Source organism: Aspergillus pseudonomiae (assembly GCF_009193645.1).
Source record: "Aspergillus pseudonomiae strain CBS 119388 unplaced genomic scaffold BDV37scaffold_13, whole genome shotgun sequence".
NCBI classification, from domain to species: Eukaryota; Fungi; Ascomycota; class Eurotiomycetes; order Eurotiales; family Aspergillaceae; genus Aspergillus; species Aspergillus pseudonomiae.
In genome coordinates, this window is record NW_022476005.1 from 367,581 (window position 1) to 387,264 (window position 19,684).

The 19,684-nt window shown below is 50.4% G+C and overlaps 7 protein-coding genes across 7 annotated transcripts; 4 read left to right on the forward strand and 3 right to left on the reverse strand.

The window, feature by feature from the left end:
• Nucleotides 1-781: 781 nt before the first annotated feature.
• Nucleotides 782-2,595, reverse strand: BDV37DRAFT_269505 (cytochrome P450; the record flags this gene model as incomplete). The annotated part of the gene is made up of 6 exons (XM_032084375.1): nucleotides 782-1,102; nucleotides 1,171-1,546; nucleotides 1,600-2,155; nucleotides 2,206-2,275; nucleotides 2,339-2,434; nucleotides 2,503-2,595. The coding sequence occupies 6 exons, from the start codon at nucleotides 2,593-2,595 to the stop codon at nucleotides 782-784; spliced, it is 1,512 nt and encodes a 503-aa protein (XP_031944407.1).
• Nucleotides 2,596-3,309: 714 nt separating this feature from the next.
• On the forward strand, nucleotides 3,310-6,053 carry BDV37DRAFT_291331 (Diacylglycerol acyltransferase family; the record flags this gene model as incomplete). Its single annotated transcript, XM_032088908.1, has 4 exons — nucleotides 3,310-3,863; nucleotides 3,917-4,555; nucleotides 4,608-5,003; nucleotides 5,069-6,053. The coding sequence occupies 4 exons, from the start codon at nucleotides 3,310-3,312 to the stop codon at nucleotides 6,051-6,053; spliced, it is 2,574 nt and encodes an 857-aa protein (XP_031944408.1).
• A 511-nt stretch (nucleotides 6,054-6,564) lies between these two features.
• Nucleotides 6,565-8,625, forward strand: BDV37DRAFT_241886 (uncharacterized protein). Its single transcript, XM_032081243.1, has 2 exons — nucleotides 6,565-7,251; nucleotides 7,306-8,625. Exons 1-2 carry the CDS (start codon nucleotides 6,671-6,673, stop codon nucleotides 8,573-8,575), a joined length of 1,851 nt encoding a protein of 616 aa, XP_031944409.1. The 5' UTR covers nucleotides 6,565-6,670; the 3' UTR covers nucleotides 8,576-8,625.
• Nucleotides 8,626-8,696: 71 nt separating this feature from the next.
• BDV37DRAFT_241888 (uncharacterized protein) lies at nucleotides 8,697-10,691 on the forward strand. The gene has a single exon (XM_032081244.1). The coding sequence runs from the start codon at nucleotides 9,345-9,347 to the stop codon at nucleotides 10,224-10,226; it is 882 nt and encodes a 293-aa protein (XP_031944410.1). The 5' UTR covers nucleotides 8,697-9,344; the 3' UTR covers nucleotides 10,227-10,691.
• A 1,346-nt stretch (nucleotides 10,692-12,037) lies between these two features.
• On the reverse strand, nucleotides 12,038-14,109 carry BDV37DRAFT_291332 (cytochrome P450; the record flags this gene model as incomplete). Its single annotated transcript, XM_032088909.1, has 5 exons — nucleotides 12,038-12,481; nucleotides 12,532-13,287; nucleotides 13,337-13,455; nucleotides 13,512-13,755; nucleotides 13,813-14,109. The coding sequence occupies 5 exons, from the start codon at nucleotides 14,107-14,109 to the stop codon at nucleotides 12,368-12,370; spliced, it is 1,530 nt and encodes a 509-aa protein (XP_031944411.1). The 3' UTR covers nucleotides 12,038-12,367.
• Nucleotides 14,110-15,573: 1,464 nt separating this feature from the next.
• Nucleotides 15,574-17,494, forward strand: BDV37DRAFT_291338 (uncharacterized protein). The gene is made up of 5 exons (XM_032088910.1): nucleotides 15,574-15,963; nucleotides 16,019-16,400; nucleotides 16,431-16,572; nucleotides 16,634-16,701; nucleotides 16,758-17,494. Exons 1-5 carry the CDS (start codon nucleotides 15,805-15,807, stop codon nucleotides 17,144-17,146), a joined length of 1,140 nt encoding a protein of 379 aa, XP_031944412.1. The 5' UTR covers nucleotides 15,574-15,804; the 3' UTR covers nucleotides 17,147-17,494.
• Nucleotides 17,214-19,253, reverse strand: BDV37DRAFT_40419 (uncharacterized protein). Its single transcript, XM_032090580.1, has 3 exons — nucleotides 18,659-19,253; nucleotides 17,743-18,599; nucleotides 17,214-17,690 (listed from the first exon to the last, which is right to left on the reverse strand). Exons 1-3 carry the CDS (start codon nucleotides 18,747-18,749, stop codon nucleotides 17,358-17,360), a joined length of 1,281 nt encoding a protein of 426 aa, XP_031944413.1. The 5' UTR covers nucleotides 18,750-19,253; the 3' UTR covers nucleotides 17,214-17,357.
• Nucleotides 19,254-19,684: the final 431 nt, after the last annotated feature.

Genomic DNA, 19,684 nt, shown 5'->3' on the forward strand with positions numbered 1-19,684 from the left:
TTCCTTCCTTGCCACCGTAAACATCTCAGATCCTCGTATAGGTAAGACATATCACCAAGGTTCTTGTTTGAACTCCAGAATTTAGGTAGGGGAATGGACACGTGGAGCGTCCGGCGTTTCATCGCCCTACAAAAAGCTTTCATGAGTAAGGTGAAGCTCATTATTTGGTGTGATATGCCATCATGCGATCCGCTGTTTCAGAGGATGCACAGATCATCCTCGGAGGAAACGACGGCATTGAGGCTATGAACGACAGGAACCGGTAGTATAGTCTGCTAATAATGGAAGTGAACTCAATTCCAGGATCAACAAATCCAGTCTTTTCGGCTCGGAGAGTACATCGGTCCTGGATTTTGGGACGGTTTGGGTGTGGTAGGAAGCTCAACAGCAAAGTCTCAAATTTGGGTTCGGTAAAGTAAAACGTCAATCCTGCCGGCTGAGTCTTAAATATAGGGCATTCGACTTAGTTCCCATTAGGCTTGTTTAATTAGGCTCGGGGGAAATATTAGTCACAATTTAATCTTATCAGTGGAGAAAAGAGCCGTGTTCTGAGCAATTCAACGATGTAGGGACGTGTGTACAGGGAATCGTGGGGCTTCCATTGCCCTAACAGACGGACTCTACCGGTGGTACAATATGTTTGGTTTTTACATTAAAACATCACACATGAATCTGGAACCCATGTCAAACATCACAGGAGGCATAACAGCGCAAGGATATATCGTTAAAAGATGATGAATAAATAAAATAGATAGAGAGAAACAGGAACAACATTCGAAACTTAGGCTTGCCGTCGTTGAAGTTTCACCTTCAGGTCCGGCACTTCCCAGAAAGCATAACAGCGACTCTCCCGCTGCCAGTCCTTGACGGTTCCCACGTACTCAGCTTCAAAATCCAGAAAAAAACCCGCTAGGGTGATTTGCATCATCTGCTTAGCGAAGTACTTTGCGATACAGGCCCGACTACCCACGAGGAACGACTGGACGGCCTCCTTTTTGTCCGTCGATCCGGGATCTGTCCATCGCTCGGGGATGAACTCGTAAGGTTCGTGGAAATACTCGGGATTGTGATGCAGCGCGAACAGTGATGTGCAGACCTCCGTCTGTGATAAAATTAAATCCCCACCGTTAGTCGGGTCCACACCGTACAACGATCTGTCAGGAAACTTACCCCGGCCGGGATGTAGACCCCGTCCACATAGGCCCCTGGTGAAACCCGAGGACCCCCTAGTGGCACAGGAGGGTAGAGTCTCAAAGCCTCTGTGATGACGGCATTGAGGTACGGTAGCTGTTGGACAACATCTCCTGAAATGTCTTCTGCTGTATGGAAGGCACCCTGTAGTTCACGGACCAACTTGGCGTGGGCTTCGGGGTGGGTCAGAACGAAGAAAATAACGGCACACAATGCGTTCTGTGTAGTGTGAAATCCTGCCAACATGATGGCTGAGAAATTTTCAGCAATCTCAGACTCGGGCAAGCCGCTGGTCTCCGCTCTCTCCATTACTTCGACCATGATATCGCGGCGGGTGTGTGACGCTTTCAATTGTCTATCATCGTGTAAGGCATACAGAGGCAGGATGGTTGTGCGGGGAAGACTTACTCATGGATCAATCGCATGCGGGCCTCTTCGCTGCGAAGACGAATGCCTTTGCGTAGAAAGCGGCGCAGGAGCCATTTCATTACCGTTGGTACGCCTGATCCATCAAATTGATCTCTGATGGTGGCCCAGTAAAAGATACGAGGCAACTGGGCGGTCCAAAAATACGGCTTGCCTCGCTTTAAGCAGCCGAGGGGCTTTCCAAGTAGGACTTCAGAAACCGTATCGACGGAGTGGCAGTAGAGTAGCTCATTGAGAGAAAGAGTCGTAGTACTCTTCAACTTGGAGTTAATCACGTCGTGAAGTCGCAGGGTACATTCACGAACCACTCCAGCATGTGCTTCCATACTTCCTGGTGTCATTGAAGGGCCAAAGAGTTTACGGACAGACGAATGATAGAGTGGGTCAGAGGCCGTGAAGATATTGCGCCGTGAGATACTCTTGTAGAAGCCAGTTTTAAGAAAGGCAGAGCCCTTGCCAGTACCGGAACTGTAGATACAACGCAAAGCTTTGATTGTGTTTGTCGTCGCTTGGCCGGGGGCAAATCGAACGATTTTACCTGTATAGCAATCAGCATCAAGTGGAAGCTCACACATCCATTTCGCTTACCGTAAGACTCATGCAACGCATGGAACTGATGTGCACTCCGCCCCGATATAAAAGCGAATTTGGTTGCGATCTGTAAAGATAAACATTAAACCCTTCAGATTCCTTCATTTGCGATAGGTAAAACGTCACATACACCGCAACAGAAGATATCAAGGAACGATCCGGGAACACCTTTGATGGTGGGCCCCTTTGGTTGGACCTGTACAAAGAGAATGATGAAGAAAATGAACTGCATCGGTCAGTCACACTGTAGAGCCTTTATCACAGTTGTCATGAAACTCATGGACCTCAACATACAAGCACGACCGCCAGGGCCGGGTAGGATATCATCGCTGGGGAGTAGCCCACGGGCATTTGCCCGGAAGGCAGATACAAAGCAACAAGCACCATTGCGAGGTCTCTAGTCAATGAATGAAACAGTAGGATACTTGAAATGCAGACTCTCCTACGAGCCTTTGTGCGAACGAGAGACTTGGTCAGAAGACTTGATCAGAAGACTTGGCGAAGAGGTGATATAGCGCTCCTTATCTATCCCAGGGCGATATACAGATCCGTAGTATCTAGCACCAGCTAATTAGACGTATAATCCATATTACCCGGTTCTTCTTTTTTTTTTTTTTTTTTTTTTTCTTTTGTCTTATTTCCAAACTCTTGGCTTTCTTTGGTGATCACCTTGTTGCGCCTAGTTTGGTAAGGTTTTGGCTAGATGTGTTTGAATTAACTTAAGGATCATCATACGATTTGGAATCCTGTGTTCCAGGGAACCCAGTCTCGCAAGAAAGATCTAGTTGACGATTGATGCTTGGCAGGAAATCCTGATGTTTGGGCTGATGGACTCAGAAACCGGAAGGAAGCTAGGGCCCAAATTTGGTGTTCCGGACATAGCGATCGACGTCGCCCTTAGTTTTGAGTCAATTCGGCCTTGGACTTGGCAATTAACCCTAATCTCAAACGACGTTTTGGATTTCCCCCGTCTGTGTTAAGCATTTGGTATATATGGTCATCTGTCTGAGCGTCGTATGCCTTGTCTCCTGCACCCTGTGTTGATTCATGTATGATCTGAAACCCTAACGCACATCCTACACTCGTTGTCTTTCTCTTATGATGGCCAGCAATCAGCGCACAAGTGTGCTGTTTCTCGCAAATAGCGAGCATGGCCAAACAAACATTATTCTGGCGATTACGCATGAGCTACTGGTGCGAGGAGATGTGGACGTGCATATTGGATCCTTCCCTGCCCTTGAGCGACGCATTGACAAGCTCCTGGCTGACAATGCCTCCGCGTATGATGGGTCATTCCGGTCACGGATTCACTTCCATCCTATTAGAGGACCTTCAAATACGGATGTCTTTATCCGCACTGGGAAGCGAGGTGCTTTCCATCCCCCCGGATATCATGGGGCGGTACTTGGGTTCCAGTCCCTGTGCGAAGACATCTGGGGTTGGACGGAAGACGAATACGTGGATATCTACAACTGCTGCGTGGAGATCATTAAGACCGTTCAGCCGTCTGTTATCGCGGCGGACTTCTTCTTCCTACAAGGAAGAGATGCTGCATACAACACGGGATACACCGCGATTTTGATCAATACTACGTCCCTCACTCACATTGTTCTTGGATTGCAGCCACAATCCGCTGCGCTGTGGAAATATCCCTTGTGAGTTGATGTCCTTAGCCCTTCAAAAGTTGCAACCACTGACTACAGACTAGGCCGGGGACAGGATTTCCATACCCTCTTCCATGGCATCTGGTTCCACTCAATGCTCTGGCTGTCATCAAAACGGCAAAGATGTACCATGGAAGTGGGCGGCGGCGTGAGATTCGCGAGTGGAGGATTCGGCACAAGATCCACGGTCGGTTTCCGTTTGCTGATGCCTGGAGGCCCGATCGATTCCATCTTTCCCCGGCGCTGAAAGAGCTTGACTGGCCTATGGAGGTACCAGATAATATTCTTCCATGTGGCCCGATTTTACTCCCCACGGCTGCGGTTCACAAACAGGACCCCGAACTGGCAAGTTGGCTGCGAAAAGCGCCGACGGTGTTGGTTAATCTTGGGACGCTTTATGCGCCCGACCCAAAGGTTGCAGAGAGTATTGCAACAGGTCTCAAGTATTTCCTTGATGCCTGGAAGGGTGAGGAGATACAGATTCTGTGGAAGCTTCCCAAACACCCGCATGATGAGGATGATGTATACAGCCGGTCTATCCAGCCACTGAGGCAGGAGACTGAAGCCGATCACGTTCGTATTCACCCATGGTTCTCCGTTGAACCCATGGCCATGCTTCAGACTGGGCAAATTATCTGCTCCGTTCACCACGGTGGAGCGAACTCTTGGTACGAGGCCATCCAGTGAGTCCTCCTTCGCCTACCCTTCATACAGGGTAGCCGCTAACAGGTATAGAAATGGTGTCCCCCATGTGGTTCTACCGGCATGGCAGGATTGCTATGAGAATGCTGCCCGAGCGGAGTGGCTTGGAATTGGGGTGTACGGCAACAAAGCCCAAGCCCCGAATATTAATGGCCGGGAGTTAAGCAATGCCCTTTTGAAGGTCATGAGTGATTGCTCATATAAAGAGAAAGCGCTTGACCTTGCCAAGCTATGTCAGAAAAAGGAAGGGCGTGTGGCAGGCGCGGAAAAGATCGTTGAGCTGGCGCGCAATCCGGACTTGATGGCCATGCACATTCCAGATGTGAAGATCGATGATACTCAGTGTCAGCTCAGCGAAATCCGGAACCGTTCTGGAATGGTTCTCCAGTCAGTCCAATTGTCTCAGCCAGCAGGCAAACCAACGGCTAAGTAGATCTCCCCAGCCATATCACCACTGTCGTGCCTTTTGGTTGTAACTAATCCCTGAGTGATAGGCCCTTCCTTAACGATCTTGCAGAGGCAGCCCTGATGACCGCGCTGTGCAACACTTGGTTCATTTTACCCTTGCTTGGATATTCACTTCTTTTGATACCCCGTTTGCGATTTCTGGTTTTGATCTACATCATCTATATCAAGTATTTTTCCAAAGCACACCAAGCGGGTACCCTTCCTCTACGGAATGATAAGTTCCGGAGGTCTTGGATCTGGAAAATCCTTATATCCTACTTTCCCCTGAGACTCTATCGTTCGGTATCTCTCTCACCACGGAGGAAGTATATCTTCGGCTACCATCCGCATGGTGTCGCTATCCGAGGAGCTGTCGGCGCATTCGCCGCAGACGTGGCCGGGTTCTCCCAGCTCTTCCCTGGGATTACCAATACCCTGTTGATGAAGGATAGTGTCTTTTCTCAACCACTGCTTCGAGAATATCTCCTCTCTGCTGGGCTCAGTGGTGTCTCTCGAACTTCATGCATCAGGCATTTGACACGGGGAGGCCATGACGGTCGGGGGATGGGCCGTGCCATTACCATTACTGTGGGAGGGAGTCGTGAATACAACGTCGCTCGACCGGGCACCATGGGGGTCGTTATCAAAATTCGTAAGGGGTTTATCCGAGTCGCCGTGGAAACTGGTGCCGACATCGTGCCTGTGGTGGCGTTTGGGGAGAATGATATCTTCGACCGCGTGGACGTCGAATCAAAGTCCGTGCTCAGATTCGCCGCACGACTGTGGGAATGGTGTGTTGGACACAAAGTAGCGTTCTCTATTGGCCGCTTCAACATCTTCTGCCCTTATCGTAAGCCGTTGAATGTCGTCGTGGGAAATCCCATTCCCGTCACTCAACAACGATGGGACCCAGATGAGAAATATATCAATCAGTTACACCAGCAATACATGAGAGAGTTGGAACGACTGTGGGAGAGCTGGAAGGACACATTTGGAACTGATAAGTCAGTGAAATTCGAGTTGGTGGAATAATTCTTCATTGATCTGTATCATAATCTCTCCCTACGCTCGGGCATTTTTCCTCCCAGTCATGCACACTACATGTCAAATTACCATTCTATGCCTAAGCCTTTTTAAGCCTATTAAAGCTTCGACTTATTGCACTAGTGCCACGACCAATAGCTTGTTATTGGATGAATGGTCTGCCTTGAAGCGCTGGACTGGGGCCGTGGGGCGAGATCGGATCGGATCCTTCCCAGTCTTTCTTCAGAGTGCCTTGTCATGGTCTAAGACCAGGCTGTGTGCTTTGACATTTCAGGCGTACAGTCTTAAGCGAGATTAGGAATGCATTAAAGTAATTTAGCTCGCGTGGCGGAGTTCCGAAGCTCGGGCTGTGATTAGAGACATTTGTATACGAAGGTTAGCAACATAGCCTCAACAATCCTTCGGCCCCCACGTCAGCGTCAGGAATGACCAACACAACAAGCGCTCGGATATTTTTCTCTTTTCTTTTCTCCTTTTTTTCAACGCATGGAGATGTTGGGCTCGTTGAGCTCTTGCAATAAAATCAACAAGGGGCCCCGAAGTCAGATTGTCGTCGCCGTATACCCTTTCCTCATCTAAATCTCCAATGAGCTATATTCCTTCTCATGGCGAAGACAGACCGCAAGACGCCGGTCGAGGGCGCTTCGATCCCATTGTCCAGTTCTCCAAGTGATGATGGTGCTTCGTCTTCGAGAAATACCAACCATGCGGTGTTGATTACGTGGAGTTCTTTCGTGGTCACGATCCCCATCCTCGCACTCACCGTGGCATTCCTGGTGCTGGTATTCAAGTATCGTGTGAGCCATGGAGATCCTCCTTTCGAGAGCCTTCGCATGCCCGCGGAGAATGACGAAGCAAGCGCACTTTATGTCAATATGAACTCGAGTGTCCTTCTGTTCTTAGCTTCCTGGGCTAGCTCTGTCGCTACGATGCTGTCCGGGTTTATGTTAACCCTCGCCTCGTTTCCCATAGCACGGCGTTTCTTCCAAGATGTCCAGAGCTCTCGTGTGGATCGCCTGCCGACCCCATACCAATTGGCACTGACGTTGAAGTTTCTGGATGGAAGCACCCTCGCCGCGATTTGGGGGTGGCTCGTCTATCTCGTTTCGTGGAGAAAGACGCGTGCGCCGCTGGCACCTCCCTTGACCACCGCTGCATCGGTTGCCGTACTCGCAATACTGCTTGGGTAAGTTCTCCCGATCTGCTGAAGGTTGCTTGAGATGTTCTGACACCCGGAGAGGTTGCTGGTCGCCCTAGGGGATACCTGGCTGCATCTTACCACCACTACTGTGGAATTCACTCAAGTCAAACCGGTCAGCAACCAGACGGACTATGGTTTTGGACTCATACCTGAATGTCTTACGAGCAACAACTCGGTGGCAGCGCAGAGCGGAGAGCAAATTTTATGTAGCGTTTCCCTAGCGGTTACAGGCAGTTTCCTCAGAAACGGAACGGTGTCTCTGGGGGTTCTGAACGACATGTCGGACCAGGCGACTGTTTCGACGTATACCGACCCACAGGCGAACAAATACGCCTACTTGCAAGCACCGGAAGGGGCATCGCTGTCCAACCGAGACTATACGGCGAAGACATACGGAGCGAGGACACAATGCGAACTGATATCGACGAAGTGTAAATTGAAAAACAACGCGTCGGTCGTCACATACAACTGCTCCAGTGACTTCGCCGGCAGCTTCACTCAAACTGGCTTGAAAACGGCATTCTTCACCAACGCCAGCATGGCCGAAGATATGAGCCAAAGCATGTACAACAAGGGTGTGGGCAACCCATACTACTTTGCGGCGGGCAACATCATGAGTCTGGCCGGTGGAGAAGCGCCGAACTCCACTGAGTTTCTCAAGAGCCTTCACGGCCCATATGCGTTCATCCTGGGCTGCAACACGACGATCTACGACATTGAGTACGACCGGGTGAACAACACGGTAACGCGGTTTGTCCCAACTATCAGCAACACCTCTACGAGCAACGTCTGGCAGACGAGCATCTCACACCTTAACAACTGGTATCCTACGATCGAACAGACGGCGGGAGCAGCCATTTTGAGTGGCTCTGCCCAGGTGTTTGTGGACCAGATTGCCGAGTCCTTTAGTAAAGTCACCATCGCTCTGGGGGCGGACGCAGTCGATGCACGACCAGCAATAGCGGCACAGGATCGCGAGTCATTTCTCGTGGCGCGGCTCCCGAAGGCTCCTTTCATCACGTTGGTCGCGGTCAGTTTGTTGTACGTACTCTGCGGCTTGACTTTCGTTGTGCTCGCCCTGGTGGCTGTCCGACATAAAATACCAGATATCCAAGCGCGCATGAGCATCGCTGGCCTGGTTGCAGATCGATTTGGGGATCCCTCTTCATGGAATAAGAATACAAGCGTGGACGAGATGTTCGAAGAGCATTCTGGGAAGTCTGAGAAACGGGTTGCTATTGAGTCGCCGGATCTTGGCGGAGCCCATCGATTCACAACCCAGACGGTGGAATCGACTGTTGTTCACTGATCGGCAAGGTAGATAGATGGATTGAATCGTTCCCTAGGTGCATGGCTAGCTAGGGCTTGAAGAATACGTAATGTTTATTTGGATTTTCTTTTCTTCCTCTTATTTCCCTTGGCGGACGTACCGGAGCCCAAATATAGAGAACCATTTCCTAGAAATAGCGCCCCCCTAGGCCTTTTTAAGCATGTCCGATGAGTATCTATGATATACGAAGTCGACCTACACGGCCACCTGGGAGCTCTTGGTCCTTGACCCGGCCAGACATCTGCAAGAGCTGCCCATCACGTCTCTACCAGAGAGTGATGCATTCTACGTGCCAGGAGTGAAATTTGAGCACGGTGGCAACAGACGAAACACACTTGCAGATCCTTTCCTGATAGCAATGACGTGTGCGAGAGTGTTATTGGGTTGGAGTCGCCCAGAGAAGTGCTCCGAAGATAAGGTTAAACTGGATCCCCAGTTTCCATGGCCCAGCAGCCCCAGGATTCAGTCCCCGCGCTGCTGATCGAGTCGCCGCCAGAACGTGCCAGCAATGAGCATGCAGCTTGTGCCAAGCTATCGGAAATTCCAGGAAGTCTCTGCGTTTCGCATCCTTCCGTGGACAGCCGCGGTCCAACCACGGACCCTAGTCGAGCAGTAGCTTTCAGGGGCCACGTTTAGTCTAACGCCAAGACAGACGCGTTGATTTAGGAGCTCCAGCTCAATTCCGTGAAACAAATCCTTTGTCTCATTTTCTCTCATCGCGCTCGTCGATGGGTCTTCATGTCGCTGTATGCCGATAGCGGTGGAACAGGGGATTCCCGACAGCGCTCATCATGCCCTGATGTCGGACAGTGGAAAGAACAGTCACTATAATCCTTTTCGCACCGAGTCCAGTGCGGAGTTCGCCCTGGAATGTACCGTGGCGACGTTTATCGGCATCGCATGGTATAATTCCATCGAACTCGTCGTCCTGTGTTTCACCACATTCAAACGATATGGGGGATGTTATTTTTGGAGTCTGGTGATAGCCTCGATCAGCATCGTCCCCTTCGCACTGGGCTATGCGCTACTCATCTTTAAAATCTTCCCCAGTTACTTCTCTGTCGCCCTCGAGGTTGTTGGATGGTGGGGCATGGTCACCGGCCAATCCATGGTTCTGTGGTCTCGATTACATCTGGTCGTTCACAGCCGCAGGATTTTGCGCTGGACCTTGATCATGATTATCACAGATGCCATTCTGTTTCATGTCCCTGCGTCGGTCCTTGAGTTTGGCGCTCATTCCGACAACCATCCCGATTTCAATCCGGCCTTTGACATCTTCGAACGGATTCAGCTAGTGGCCTTCTCCGTGCAAGAGATTGTATTATCGGCCATCTATGCTTGGGCCGCGATTGAGATGCTGAAGCTAACGCCACGGGGCCAATATAAAGGCATCCTGGTCCATCTCCTGCTGATTAATTTCGTGATGATCAGCATGGACGCGGCGGTCGTGGGGGTGCAATATGCAGGCTTCTTTCGGATCCACGTATCCCTGAAAGCCATGTTCTACAGCGTGAAGCTGAAGATGGAGTATGCAATTCTGGGAAGACTGGTTCATGTCGCTGCCGTTCCGGTGCATGCCCTATCGAGCTACACTCCGACCGAACGATCCAGTTCTGTATCACACACATGAGACTTTTTGGAGGTGGATATATCCTGGGTATCATCCCCAACGAATGGCGGTGCTCTTCTCATGAGTCCGGTGCAACCTCTCCAGAGATGCGACTGATGTTGGTTGCAAAGTCGAAAGGTCGCTACTCCTGAAACGCACAGAGCTCTGCAACGGAGATCCATATAATGTCAGTTTGCTCGCCATTCAATTCACGGAGAAACTGTGAGCTCGTCGGCCTGGAGTGACTGAGCGCAGGTGAACGGCTCCCTGAGTAGTGTGAGCGAAACATTCGCGCTGAGTGTGGGAGTAAAATCATAGGGCTTTCCCCAGGGAGGCCAGTATGATGCTTAGCCTTTTCCTGTGACAATATTACATGACATCGGTATCGCAATACCTGTGAGATGCACCCTACAGTGGGAGTTAGTTGGATATGCCTGGTATCGACCGATATGATGTGTTAGATTGGCCCTCATGGTATGGGATGCGTGTACATACATATTTTCCTCTTTCTGTCTAGCTGTATATAGAATTTGACCGATACCCATGTTCATCTCCTCCCACCCTGATTAGCAGAGGCAATGTACCATATGCAGTGTCGCATGGATTCGATCCGGAGGTTGACTCTTCATCTCGAGCAATGCAAACTTATATACAATCGAATTGCAGATGATGGTGCAGCCTGTGGCAGCTATACACTTCCGCTGTTGCAAACCGCGTGAAGGTGTTGCCAGACAAGGTGCAGGTTCTGGTGCTGACGGGGAGGCTCCAGGAGACGATACACGGCGCTCAACTTGTCGTCCGGCTCTACCGTCCGATTGACTGTAATGAACTCCGGCGTTGTCCTATTCTGCACAGGGTGAGGCAGGAAACCTAGTGCAAACGCCGCTCTAAGGCCAAGAGGGGGCTGCATTAGACTGCGAGACTACTTTCGTCCTCTCTGAGACTCATTTCAATCCCACATGCGATGATGTTTCGTACGAGCAAACGGACAGCCCGGTCCGTTATCTGGAGGCTAGTAGTTGAGCAATATACCTGAAGCCTCAAGAGGAAATCACTAACTGTGGTGCTTCAGTGCTGGAGAGCTTGGATACTCTACGTAGATCAACACGTGCGAGGTGACCAGAGCGCACCCTAATTATAGGTATGCGTCAAGCTAGCCATTGGCGGCATAACCATGCAGGAAAAGGCGTAAAAATAATTAATATGACATGACAACAAAGCTAAAGACAAGAAAATGTCAAACTGTTACTCTATTCAGTCCCATCCTTGGCTATACGCAGATTGCTCCCATGTGAATTCTAGTTAAGGGGGAGTATCACATTAAAGTACGAGTAGAGACTTTGTTTGGCAGCATCACTGAATAGTCGAGAGAGTGTTCGATGTTCCTCGCCAATGCATATTTTTTATTCCCTATGATCTGCATGCGCGCTGTGAGTTATCACCACGGTTACTACCGGGCTGCTGAGTGGATCTATGGAGGAAACCATGGCTGATCTCATCGTAGCATAACCGAAAGGCCTCTGGTATCTACCAGTTAACAAAAGTACGATTTGTCTAGCGGCTTCAAAGAATCATTATCCTTGTTCCGCGAAGCGCTCCACATCGACTGCACGTCTTATACGATGATGTTTGACCCACACACGGGCAACTTTCTCCACCACTTATGCTCCTGTCCGAATGCAGGAAAAGATGGTAATCTTTTCAGGTTTGACCCCCTGTTCGTCCGGGATCCATGGACGTCCAGGGCAGCCGTCGGCCGCCGAGACCGTATCTCCAAAGCAGCTATGAAGATCTTCTCCAATTTCAGGCACCACAGCTTAATAGTCCTGTTGATATGTCATATTAACGTGTATCTGACAGGTGGAGGCTTGACCCACAATCGCCTGATGCGAACCATCTTCTTAGTTAAGAGAAACGCAGAGAAAAGAACCAAAAGCTGTAGCCAGCTGTCGACCCCTAGGGCTAGATAGAGGCCCGAAAGACACCCCTTTACACGACCACAATAGACATGTCATTGAAAGAAGAACAAAAGGGAATAGAACTTGATTGCCCACAGATGGAGTATTTAATTGTAGAGCAACATGTGATCGTATGCACTATTGTCCAAAATACACATCTCGTAACAGAAATCGAGTCGTGAAATTACATAACCCCATCCAACGTTAAGCGCTGACTGCCAGGTCTGTACGCTCCCGCATCTTGACAGGAATATCCTCGTGTCTGACAAACCATGAGTTGGTGACATGCCACGTGTGATCGAGGCTAGCAAGCTCCATCTGAAATACGCTGTTAGTAGTGTCTTACCAGGAAGCGAGGGGAAACTGACCTCAAAGGTACTGAACAAAGTCGCAATGAGTTTGTAGCTTTCGAGTTGGGATAGATATCGCCCCATACACATCCGGGGGCCAGCCCCAAAGCTGAAGTCAGTACTCTTCATTTTAGAAAATCGTGCTTGGTAAGCTTCCTCGCTTTCACCCGAGCTTGGCAACCAACGCTCGGGGATAAAATCCCCAGTGTTGGCCCCGAAGACGGCCTCATTCTTGTTGATCACCCAGGGGTTCATGCCAACAATAGTTCCCTCGGGAATGAAACGTCCGTCGGGAAGAGTAAAGCCACCTTCAGGAACAATCCGCTCGAGCATGAGGCCAACACCAGGGTTAACTCGCATGGACTCACGCATGACGGCGTCAAGATAGGTGAGCCCCTGCAGGTCCTTCCACCTGGCTGGGAGAGGGAGTTTAGCCGCATACAGTTCATCACATAACTTTCGATGGACGCGAGGATGCTTCAGGATGTGGTAAACCGCGGAGCACATCGTGCTGCCGGTCGTATCACTACCAGCCAAAGTGTTGGACAAGAGATAGCCGACGACCGTGTTATCATTGACGAGATCGGGGTACTTCTTCTTGGTTTCCAAGAATTTGTCAAGGAAGTCCGTGTGGTTGCTCGGTGAAGTGCCACCGCTCAGGCGCTTCTGGAGTTGCTCGAGACTAAAGATATTAGCCCAGACAAAGGTGGGCGGGCCGAGACGGACGATTGGGTTCTTGTCTAGAAGCAAGTCTAAGACCGGCATCTGAGAGATCTGCAAGGGTCAGCTGCGTCCAGGCGCAAAGGAGGTTGATTGATCTCACCGGGGCGAAGTAGTCGAGGCTCTTGTTCGATCGGCTTAGAAAGCCTTGATGGTCCGAACCAGCCTCCAGGATGCCCAGGTTTTCAGAGAAAGTGATTTCACTCATAACATCCCATGCAACTATCGGGACCCACGGATCAGTAGAGCTGATGGAAGACGTATCGTCGGTGACTTACAGAAATTAAGGTAGTCAGCCATGTCGCAAGGGCGGCCCTTTTCCACAAATCGCTCCCGCAGTATATCCATGAACAATTTAATGGTCATATCTACGCCAGGCTCCATCTCCTGCACCTTGGTCATTGAATAGAGCCCCTTCACTGGCCGGATGTACGTCGAGTGCCATTTCTCATCTTGATTCGAGAAGAGGTTCTTCAAGCGCACGCCGGAGACAATCACGTCGTTCACATTGTACATATTACTCTGATGATTGGGTTAGTTAGGATAGTATCGGTTACGACGCAAGTCAGGGAAACGAACCTTCATCCACGGATTCTTCGAATTAAAGACATGAGGGATGAGGCTAGGGTCCGAGAGACTGAGAACGTTGGGACCCATCCGCACCGCAGTTCCATACTTGCGGTGCAGCTGGTTGTGTGTGATATCACAACGGCCCCTGAATACATCCTGGAGGCGCCACAGATTGGTAAAGCTAGCCCAGAATGGCCCTGGAAAGATCTTCAACGGGGACGAAAGGTAGTTCCAAAGAAGGTGAGAGACGCCCAGGATGATGATTGCCAATCCCAGGTTCATTACCAGCTCGTTGATAGATAACATGATTGTCTGATGGGTCGTTTCAGCGCACTGCACTAGGTATGCAGCGTTCCAGGCACTTCCCTGTCCGTTCTTGACCTGTCTACATTCGGGGTAGATATACTTAATGTCGGACTGGAGAATGTGGGGGGAAGGATGATATGACACCCGGGCTCGTGCAGCAGGGTACGCCAGCTCCACAAGAAGGAGGAACGGGAGTAAACTCTCCGGACGACGGCGTACAATCTGGGATGCTCGAGTCTATCAGGCTTATTCTGCCTCGTCGCCATAGGAAGATGTCCGAGTTCGGCCCCATGCTCCCTGTGGGGGCATGATCAACAGTATTTTCCTTGATGTGTCTTCGTAGCCTCTATATCAAGCGGTGTTATAAGCGCACAGGGCGCCCGACTAATCGTACAGGGTGCCTGCTCAGTCCCTTAATCTAACTACTTAGAAAGGTCTTTGTGTCCCTAGGCGGGTAGCCCGTGGGCTCTTGAGGCCCATATAGAACGATATACGGAGTAAAATGGCACCTTTGTGTTCCAAGCGTGTGCTGTTTGCCGTTGGCGGCACAGGACGTTATTATCGATGTGTTGGCGGCCTTGCCATTTGTGGGTATATAACCGACACGGATTAATATCGAATCCTGTACGCTCTAGTCCCTACTATTGCGTAAAACATGTTGCGCTAATGGTGCCGATTGTGTCATGAGTGAGGATAGTGAAGCTGGCTAGCTGGCTTGGCGGTACTCCTGCGCAAACCCTGCTTGAAGTATACCAGAGGACGTGCTAAGGAGAAGACTAGTGTGGCAGGGTGCGAAAAAGATGTCGGTGGGATGAACAGGGCCACTGTAACAATGCCACCGCTGGTACCACTTCCTAGTTCAGTAGTGATCTGGTCTTATATCGTAACCTTGAAAGGTATCTCTTCCTATACCATCGAGTCATATCGACCAGGGCATTAAGATAAAACTGGCAGAATCCTAGTCAACAAACAAAGTCCCTGGCCCGCCAGCAGTCCAACGGTAGCCTCCCACAAAAAAGGTCCGACCCGCTGGCGGAGCGCTGTGGAGTCTGGACGGATGCCGATCCATGTCATATCCACTTCGCTAATGTTCGCTAACCGTGCGGGTTGGCTCATTGGCCATGGCATAGGTCCATTAAGGGCTCGTTCTATGACTCGGCTGTTCAGGATGTGCTCCTCTTATGGTAATCACCCCCTGCAGTGTGCGTATTTGACCAATATCGATTCGTCGAGCGGGGGTTTCATCCCAATGTTACTGCGGAACTTTATCCTTGCCACTATAAAGCAGCGGTTGATATTAGTTCGTCTTAAGTCGGGAGTGGCCCTTGCTCAGTGGAGGTTGTTCATGTCAATCTTTGCCGTTATTCGTGTTTCCAAGTTGGTACGTCTGAAGGATAAACCCACGTCACATACTCCGTATTATGAAAGAAAAAGAAAAAATGAAAATTAGAAAAAGGTACAGTTGCGCTGTGTGCGGCGCTACAGAGACTTGGCCTACAACATTCTTGAGGTTTGGACTCCCCAGGAGACAAAGCTCTGGGGGTGGAAGTTCACCTTTTACTCCGTACATTTACCCTGGTATTGGTAGCCCGGGACATCCGGGCGACTTGACAGCTTCTGCCCAACACTTTTCCGGCGAAGGTCTTTGTGGACATCCTCTGCATGCTTCCATATACCCCAATTCGCTGACGAGCCATGTCGTCGAAGGCGATTGACAACCAGGGTCCAACCATCCTGGCGGTGTGCTGGATCCTGGTCTTAATCCCGGCACTTATTGTCGCCCTCCGAATGTATTGCAAGGTGATGTTGAATAGAGGATTCGGATGGGATGATATGGTGATCTGTCTGGCTCTGGTCCGTGGCTTTCCTCCGATTTAACGCTACTTGATAACTGATCATCGACCAACAGGTGCTGCTCCTTGTCTACACGGCGCTCACCACCCGAGGCGTCCAGATGGGCGTAATCGGTAAACATGTTGGCGATATTGACGACCCCAGTAAAACGCCTGGAGCGCTAAAGTTGATCTATATTGGCATGATTATTTGTATCATCAGCTGTGTGCTCAGCAAGACGTCCTTCGCCATCACCCTATTGCGCATTGTGACAAGTACCTGGCAGAAGGCGATCCTGTGGTTCATCATCATCTCTATGAATATCATCATGTGGCTATGTGCCATTTGCTACCTGCTGCAGTGCAAGCCCGCGGCGGCACTCTGGGATGCCGAGCTTATGCCGACGGCGGACTGCTGGCCCAGCTATATCTTTCAGACGATAGCTCTTACTGCCGGGGGTACTATATAAGAAGCGCTTTAATCGAGAGGCGGTTCGCTGACATGTTTCTTAGCCTATTCCGGATGTATGGATTTCATATTGGCCTTACTGCCATGGTTGGTGATTTGGAAGCTCCAGATGAGGCGACGCGAGAAGCTAGGCATCGCAATTGCGATGAGCTTGGGTATCTTGTACGTGTGCTCTGCATCTCCAACTGCAACCAAGTGAAGTACTGACATGGCCATTTCCCAGTGCGGCAGCGACGGCCTTCATCAAAACCACGAAGCTAACCAACGTGTCAAACGTCGCCGACTATACATGTATGTCTCTCTGCCTTCCTGTTCCCTTGTTTGACTTTGTGCTAATGCGGCCATAGATGCATGTTCGGAGATTCTCATCTGGGCATCGGCTGAAACAGGTCTGACCATTTTTGCCGCCTCGATTCCTTCCCTCCGGGTGCTGTTTGTCCGGATCAGTTCCTCCTACAATCACAGTGACGAGCCATCTTCCTATGCCTACAGCAGCTCCGCAAAGAGAAGCCGGAATCGCCGGGGCCTGGCTGGGTCTCGCCAGCGAGATCCTTACTACAGTGGGGAGACTATCATCCTTCCCGACCGACGAGACGACAACAGTGCTAAAAGTATACTTGGGAGCTCCGGGATTAAGCAGACGCAAGAGGTCATCGTAACATACGACCAGGGCCCAGAGGAGAACGAACAGGTGGCAGATAGGCTGGATGTTTTGCGCTCAGAGTCACACCGTTAGGACGGCTGTCTATGTATTATATTGCGATTGGCAAGCGTGTGCACTACCCTGGGTGTTATGACTATGGTCAGACAAAATAAGATGATATCAATCGCCAATAGAAGCCCAACCAGGGACGAGTTCTCCTGGCCAACTGAAATGAAAGCTTGACCACGCATTTGACACCGATCGCTCCCCACGATCAACCGTATCGCCAAAACCAGCCAGGGAATCAGTGATGACTTTGGTTCTTTTGGGGAAATTTGCGCCTGATCTCCTCCTCAGTGAATCGGCGAGTCTTAGTGCGCAGCATTTCCGCAATTTCGCTCTGCTCCATCCCGATCTGATCTCCCAATGGAACCAAACACTTGGCGAGATGGAGATAGTCCTTCCGCATTAGTCTCACGGTGATCATAATGTAGTCGATGTTGCGGAACACCAGTGCATTCTCGGTGGTATATCGGTCCTTCTGTTGCAGGAAGGCCACGGGGTGCTCCCTCCAGTGGCGGCGAGGATTCAGGTGATGGGAAGTGTGATAGCCATCGTTGTAGCAGAAACGGTTACTCTGCTCCTGTTAGTTTACATCGCGGGAAATCAGACCTCCGGCGCTTGCTTACTGCAACATCGATCAATGTAATGCTCGAGCGAAAGTCCGAGTCCGGATCAACCTCGTCCACAAAGGCATGCTGCCCCCAGTTGCCCACCATCAGCCCCAGGCGCAGTTGCACAAATGGAAGGACGAAGCAAAAGAGCGTTGGTTTCCACCCGAGATATTTCCAGGCCCAGTACATCGACGCCATGCTGAGAATCTCCCACGCCCCCGCCTTGAACGCACAGCGAAGATTACCCTTGCGGAAAAAGTAACGGGGTAGCTCGAACCAAATACACAGCAAGAACCGGCCAAAGTAGCAAAGAAAGTCGAACAGGTCATCCCGTTGATACCGGATGGTCGACGAGAGATCGTCCGGCCCATTGCCCTCCACATGGTGGTGCTTGACATGGTGATAGTAGTAGCTGTTCCAGGTATGTCCCATCAGGCGATCTGTGATATAGGGGAATGTCATGTCCAGCCAGCGGTATTTCGGCTTCAGCACTCCGCCCATATGGATATGCTGGTGCATCAACAGGGTATATGTCCCGGTATAGTAGCTTTGCATGAGCCAATGCAGGACCCCATGGGTCCAGCTGAATCTATAATATAAGAGGACTGCGCTGGGGACGGAGGTAGTGAGGTAGAGCAGAATATGGGACAGCATCACCACGTCGGTCTCATGGCGAACAATTCTTCTTGCCAGGCCGATGTAGGGCTGCAGAATCCACCTGTCGAGCCAAGGGTACAGGCGAAGATCCCTGAGGTCCCATGTAAACACAACGCTGGGCTCGAAGTCTGAATGCTGAGGATCATTCAACGCCTGCAGTTTCTTGACCGTCTCTTCATTGTGAGACGTCCTACTTTGTATCACGGCTTCACCATCTACCAGTCATCTTTAGAGTCTGTGCCTCATTGGGGACTGGGGATGGGAGTGGACTTACCTTGTTCCTCTTTCTTCCATGTTTTAATATCGTCCAAAAGGTTCTCCAAGACTAGCACATCGCTAATCGTCAAATTAGGATCAAGATCCATGGCACCGACGCGGCTGGGTTACTGTCTTCTTTTCTACCTGGACAGCTGGAATTTTTTTGCGATCAGCAAATCAGCTGACGTCATTATTTGGCTTTTCCTTTCGTACTTTAGTATTTTTTTTTTTTTTGCCCCTCCAGATACGCTTTGTTCGATCGCGGTTTTTACGTTTCCACTTTGGTGTAACTGCGCCTTCTTTACGTTCATCCGAGCCCGATATATGTGGGCATACGGAGAAAAAAAAAATAAAAAAAAAAAAAAGAGAAAAAAATAGGAGCCCCCTTTTCGTGTGGTCTGTGCTTGATTTCTATACGAACCAATCATGGCTAGACCTGGGTGGCTCCGTAATCTCCATAGTCTCCATAATCCTCAGGGGGAACTGGTCTATTGAGTCTTGAGTTGGACTCTATTCTTGGAGAGGGTCTCCAATGAACGCAGACGCCTAGTGAGTACGTCTAGGGGAACATACGATGCTATAAAAAGAATGTGTGTGTGCCGCCTCCTGGAATGCCAGCGCCGGAAACGGCGGTAACGATGAGAGGATACTTTATATCTCTCCCTCGCAGGACAGCCACAGTGATAGTACTCTCTGATGCGGTGATTTAGTGATCTTGGCGAATGCCCCCGTTCGCTTCATCTCAGCCCTACATGCGAGTAACGTAGGAGTCTCCATGAGAGTTTCGCATGCACCTTCCTGCTCACCGAGGGACATGCGATGGGCCTTAGCCGACCCATCTGGTATGATGTACTAACTATGGATAACCAAAAACCTCAATCTACCAGCCTGTTGCATACCGGACAGTCATGAGTCTCCCTGATCGGGTTGTTTTCCCCCCGAACGACGGCTTGCCGTGGCCAAGGCTTGACCGAATTCTCCGATGTTCTTCAACCGTTGAGTGGGGCCCGTAAGGCACGTCGGTCAGGGCTTGGCGTGCAGC

What these genes read in the sequence shown, in the direction of transcription:
- BDV37DRAFT_241886 (XM_032081243.1), top strand. Translation starts at nt 6,671, where the DNA reads ATGGCGAAGACAGACCGCAAGACGCCGGTCGAGGGCGCTTCGATCCCA. An exon ending in GTACTCGCAATACTGCTTGG is followed by an intron (nt 7,252 to 7,305) that starts GTAAGTTCTCCC and finishes ACACCCGGAGAG; the next exon opens with GTTGCTGGTCGCCCTAGGGG.
- BDV37DRAFT_291338 (XM_032088910.1), top strand. Translation starts at nt 15,805, where the DNA reads ATGTCGTCGAAGGCGATTGACAACCAGGGTCCAACCATCCTGGCGGTG. An exon ending in TGGTGATCTGTCTGGCTCTG is followed by an intron (nt 15,964 to 16,018) that starts GTCCGTGGCTTT and finishes ATCGACCAACAG; the next exon opens with GTGCTGCTCCTTGTCTACAC. An exon ending in AAACGTCGCCGACTATACAT is followed by an intron (nt 16,702 to 16,757) that starts GTATGTCTCTCT and finishes ATGCGGCCATAG; the next exon opens with ATGCATGTTCGGAGATTCTC.
- BDV37DRAFT_40419 (XM_032090580.1), bottom strand. Translation starts at nt 18,749, where the DNA reads ATGGATCTTGATCCTAATTTGACGATTAGCGATGTGCTAGTCTTGGAG. An exon ending in ATGGAAGAAAGAGGAACAAG is followed by an intron (nt 18,600 to 18,658) that starts GTAAGTCCACTC and finishes GATGACTGGTAG; the next exon opens with ATGGTGAAGCCGTGATACAA. An exon ending in TTACATTGATCGATGTTGCA is followed by an intron (nt 17,691 to 17,742) that starts GTAAGCAAGCGC and finishes TAACAGGAGCAG; the next exon opens with AGTAACCGTTTCTGCTACAA.
- BDV37DRAFT_241888 (XM_032081244.1), top strand. Translation starts at nt 9,345, where the DNA reads ATGCCGATAGCGGTGGAACAGGGGATTCCCGACAGCGCTCATCATGCC.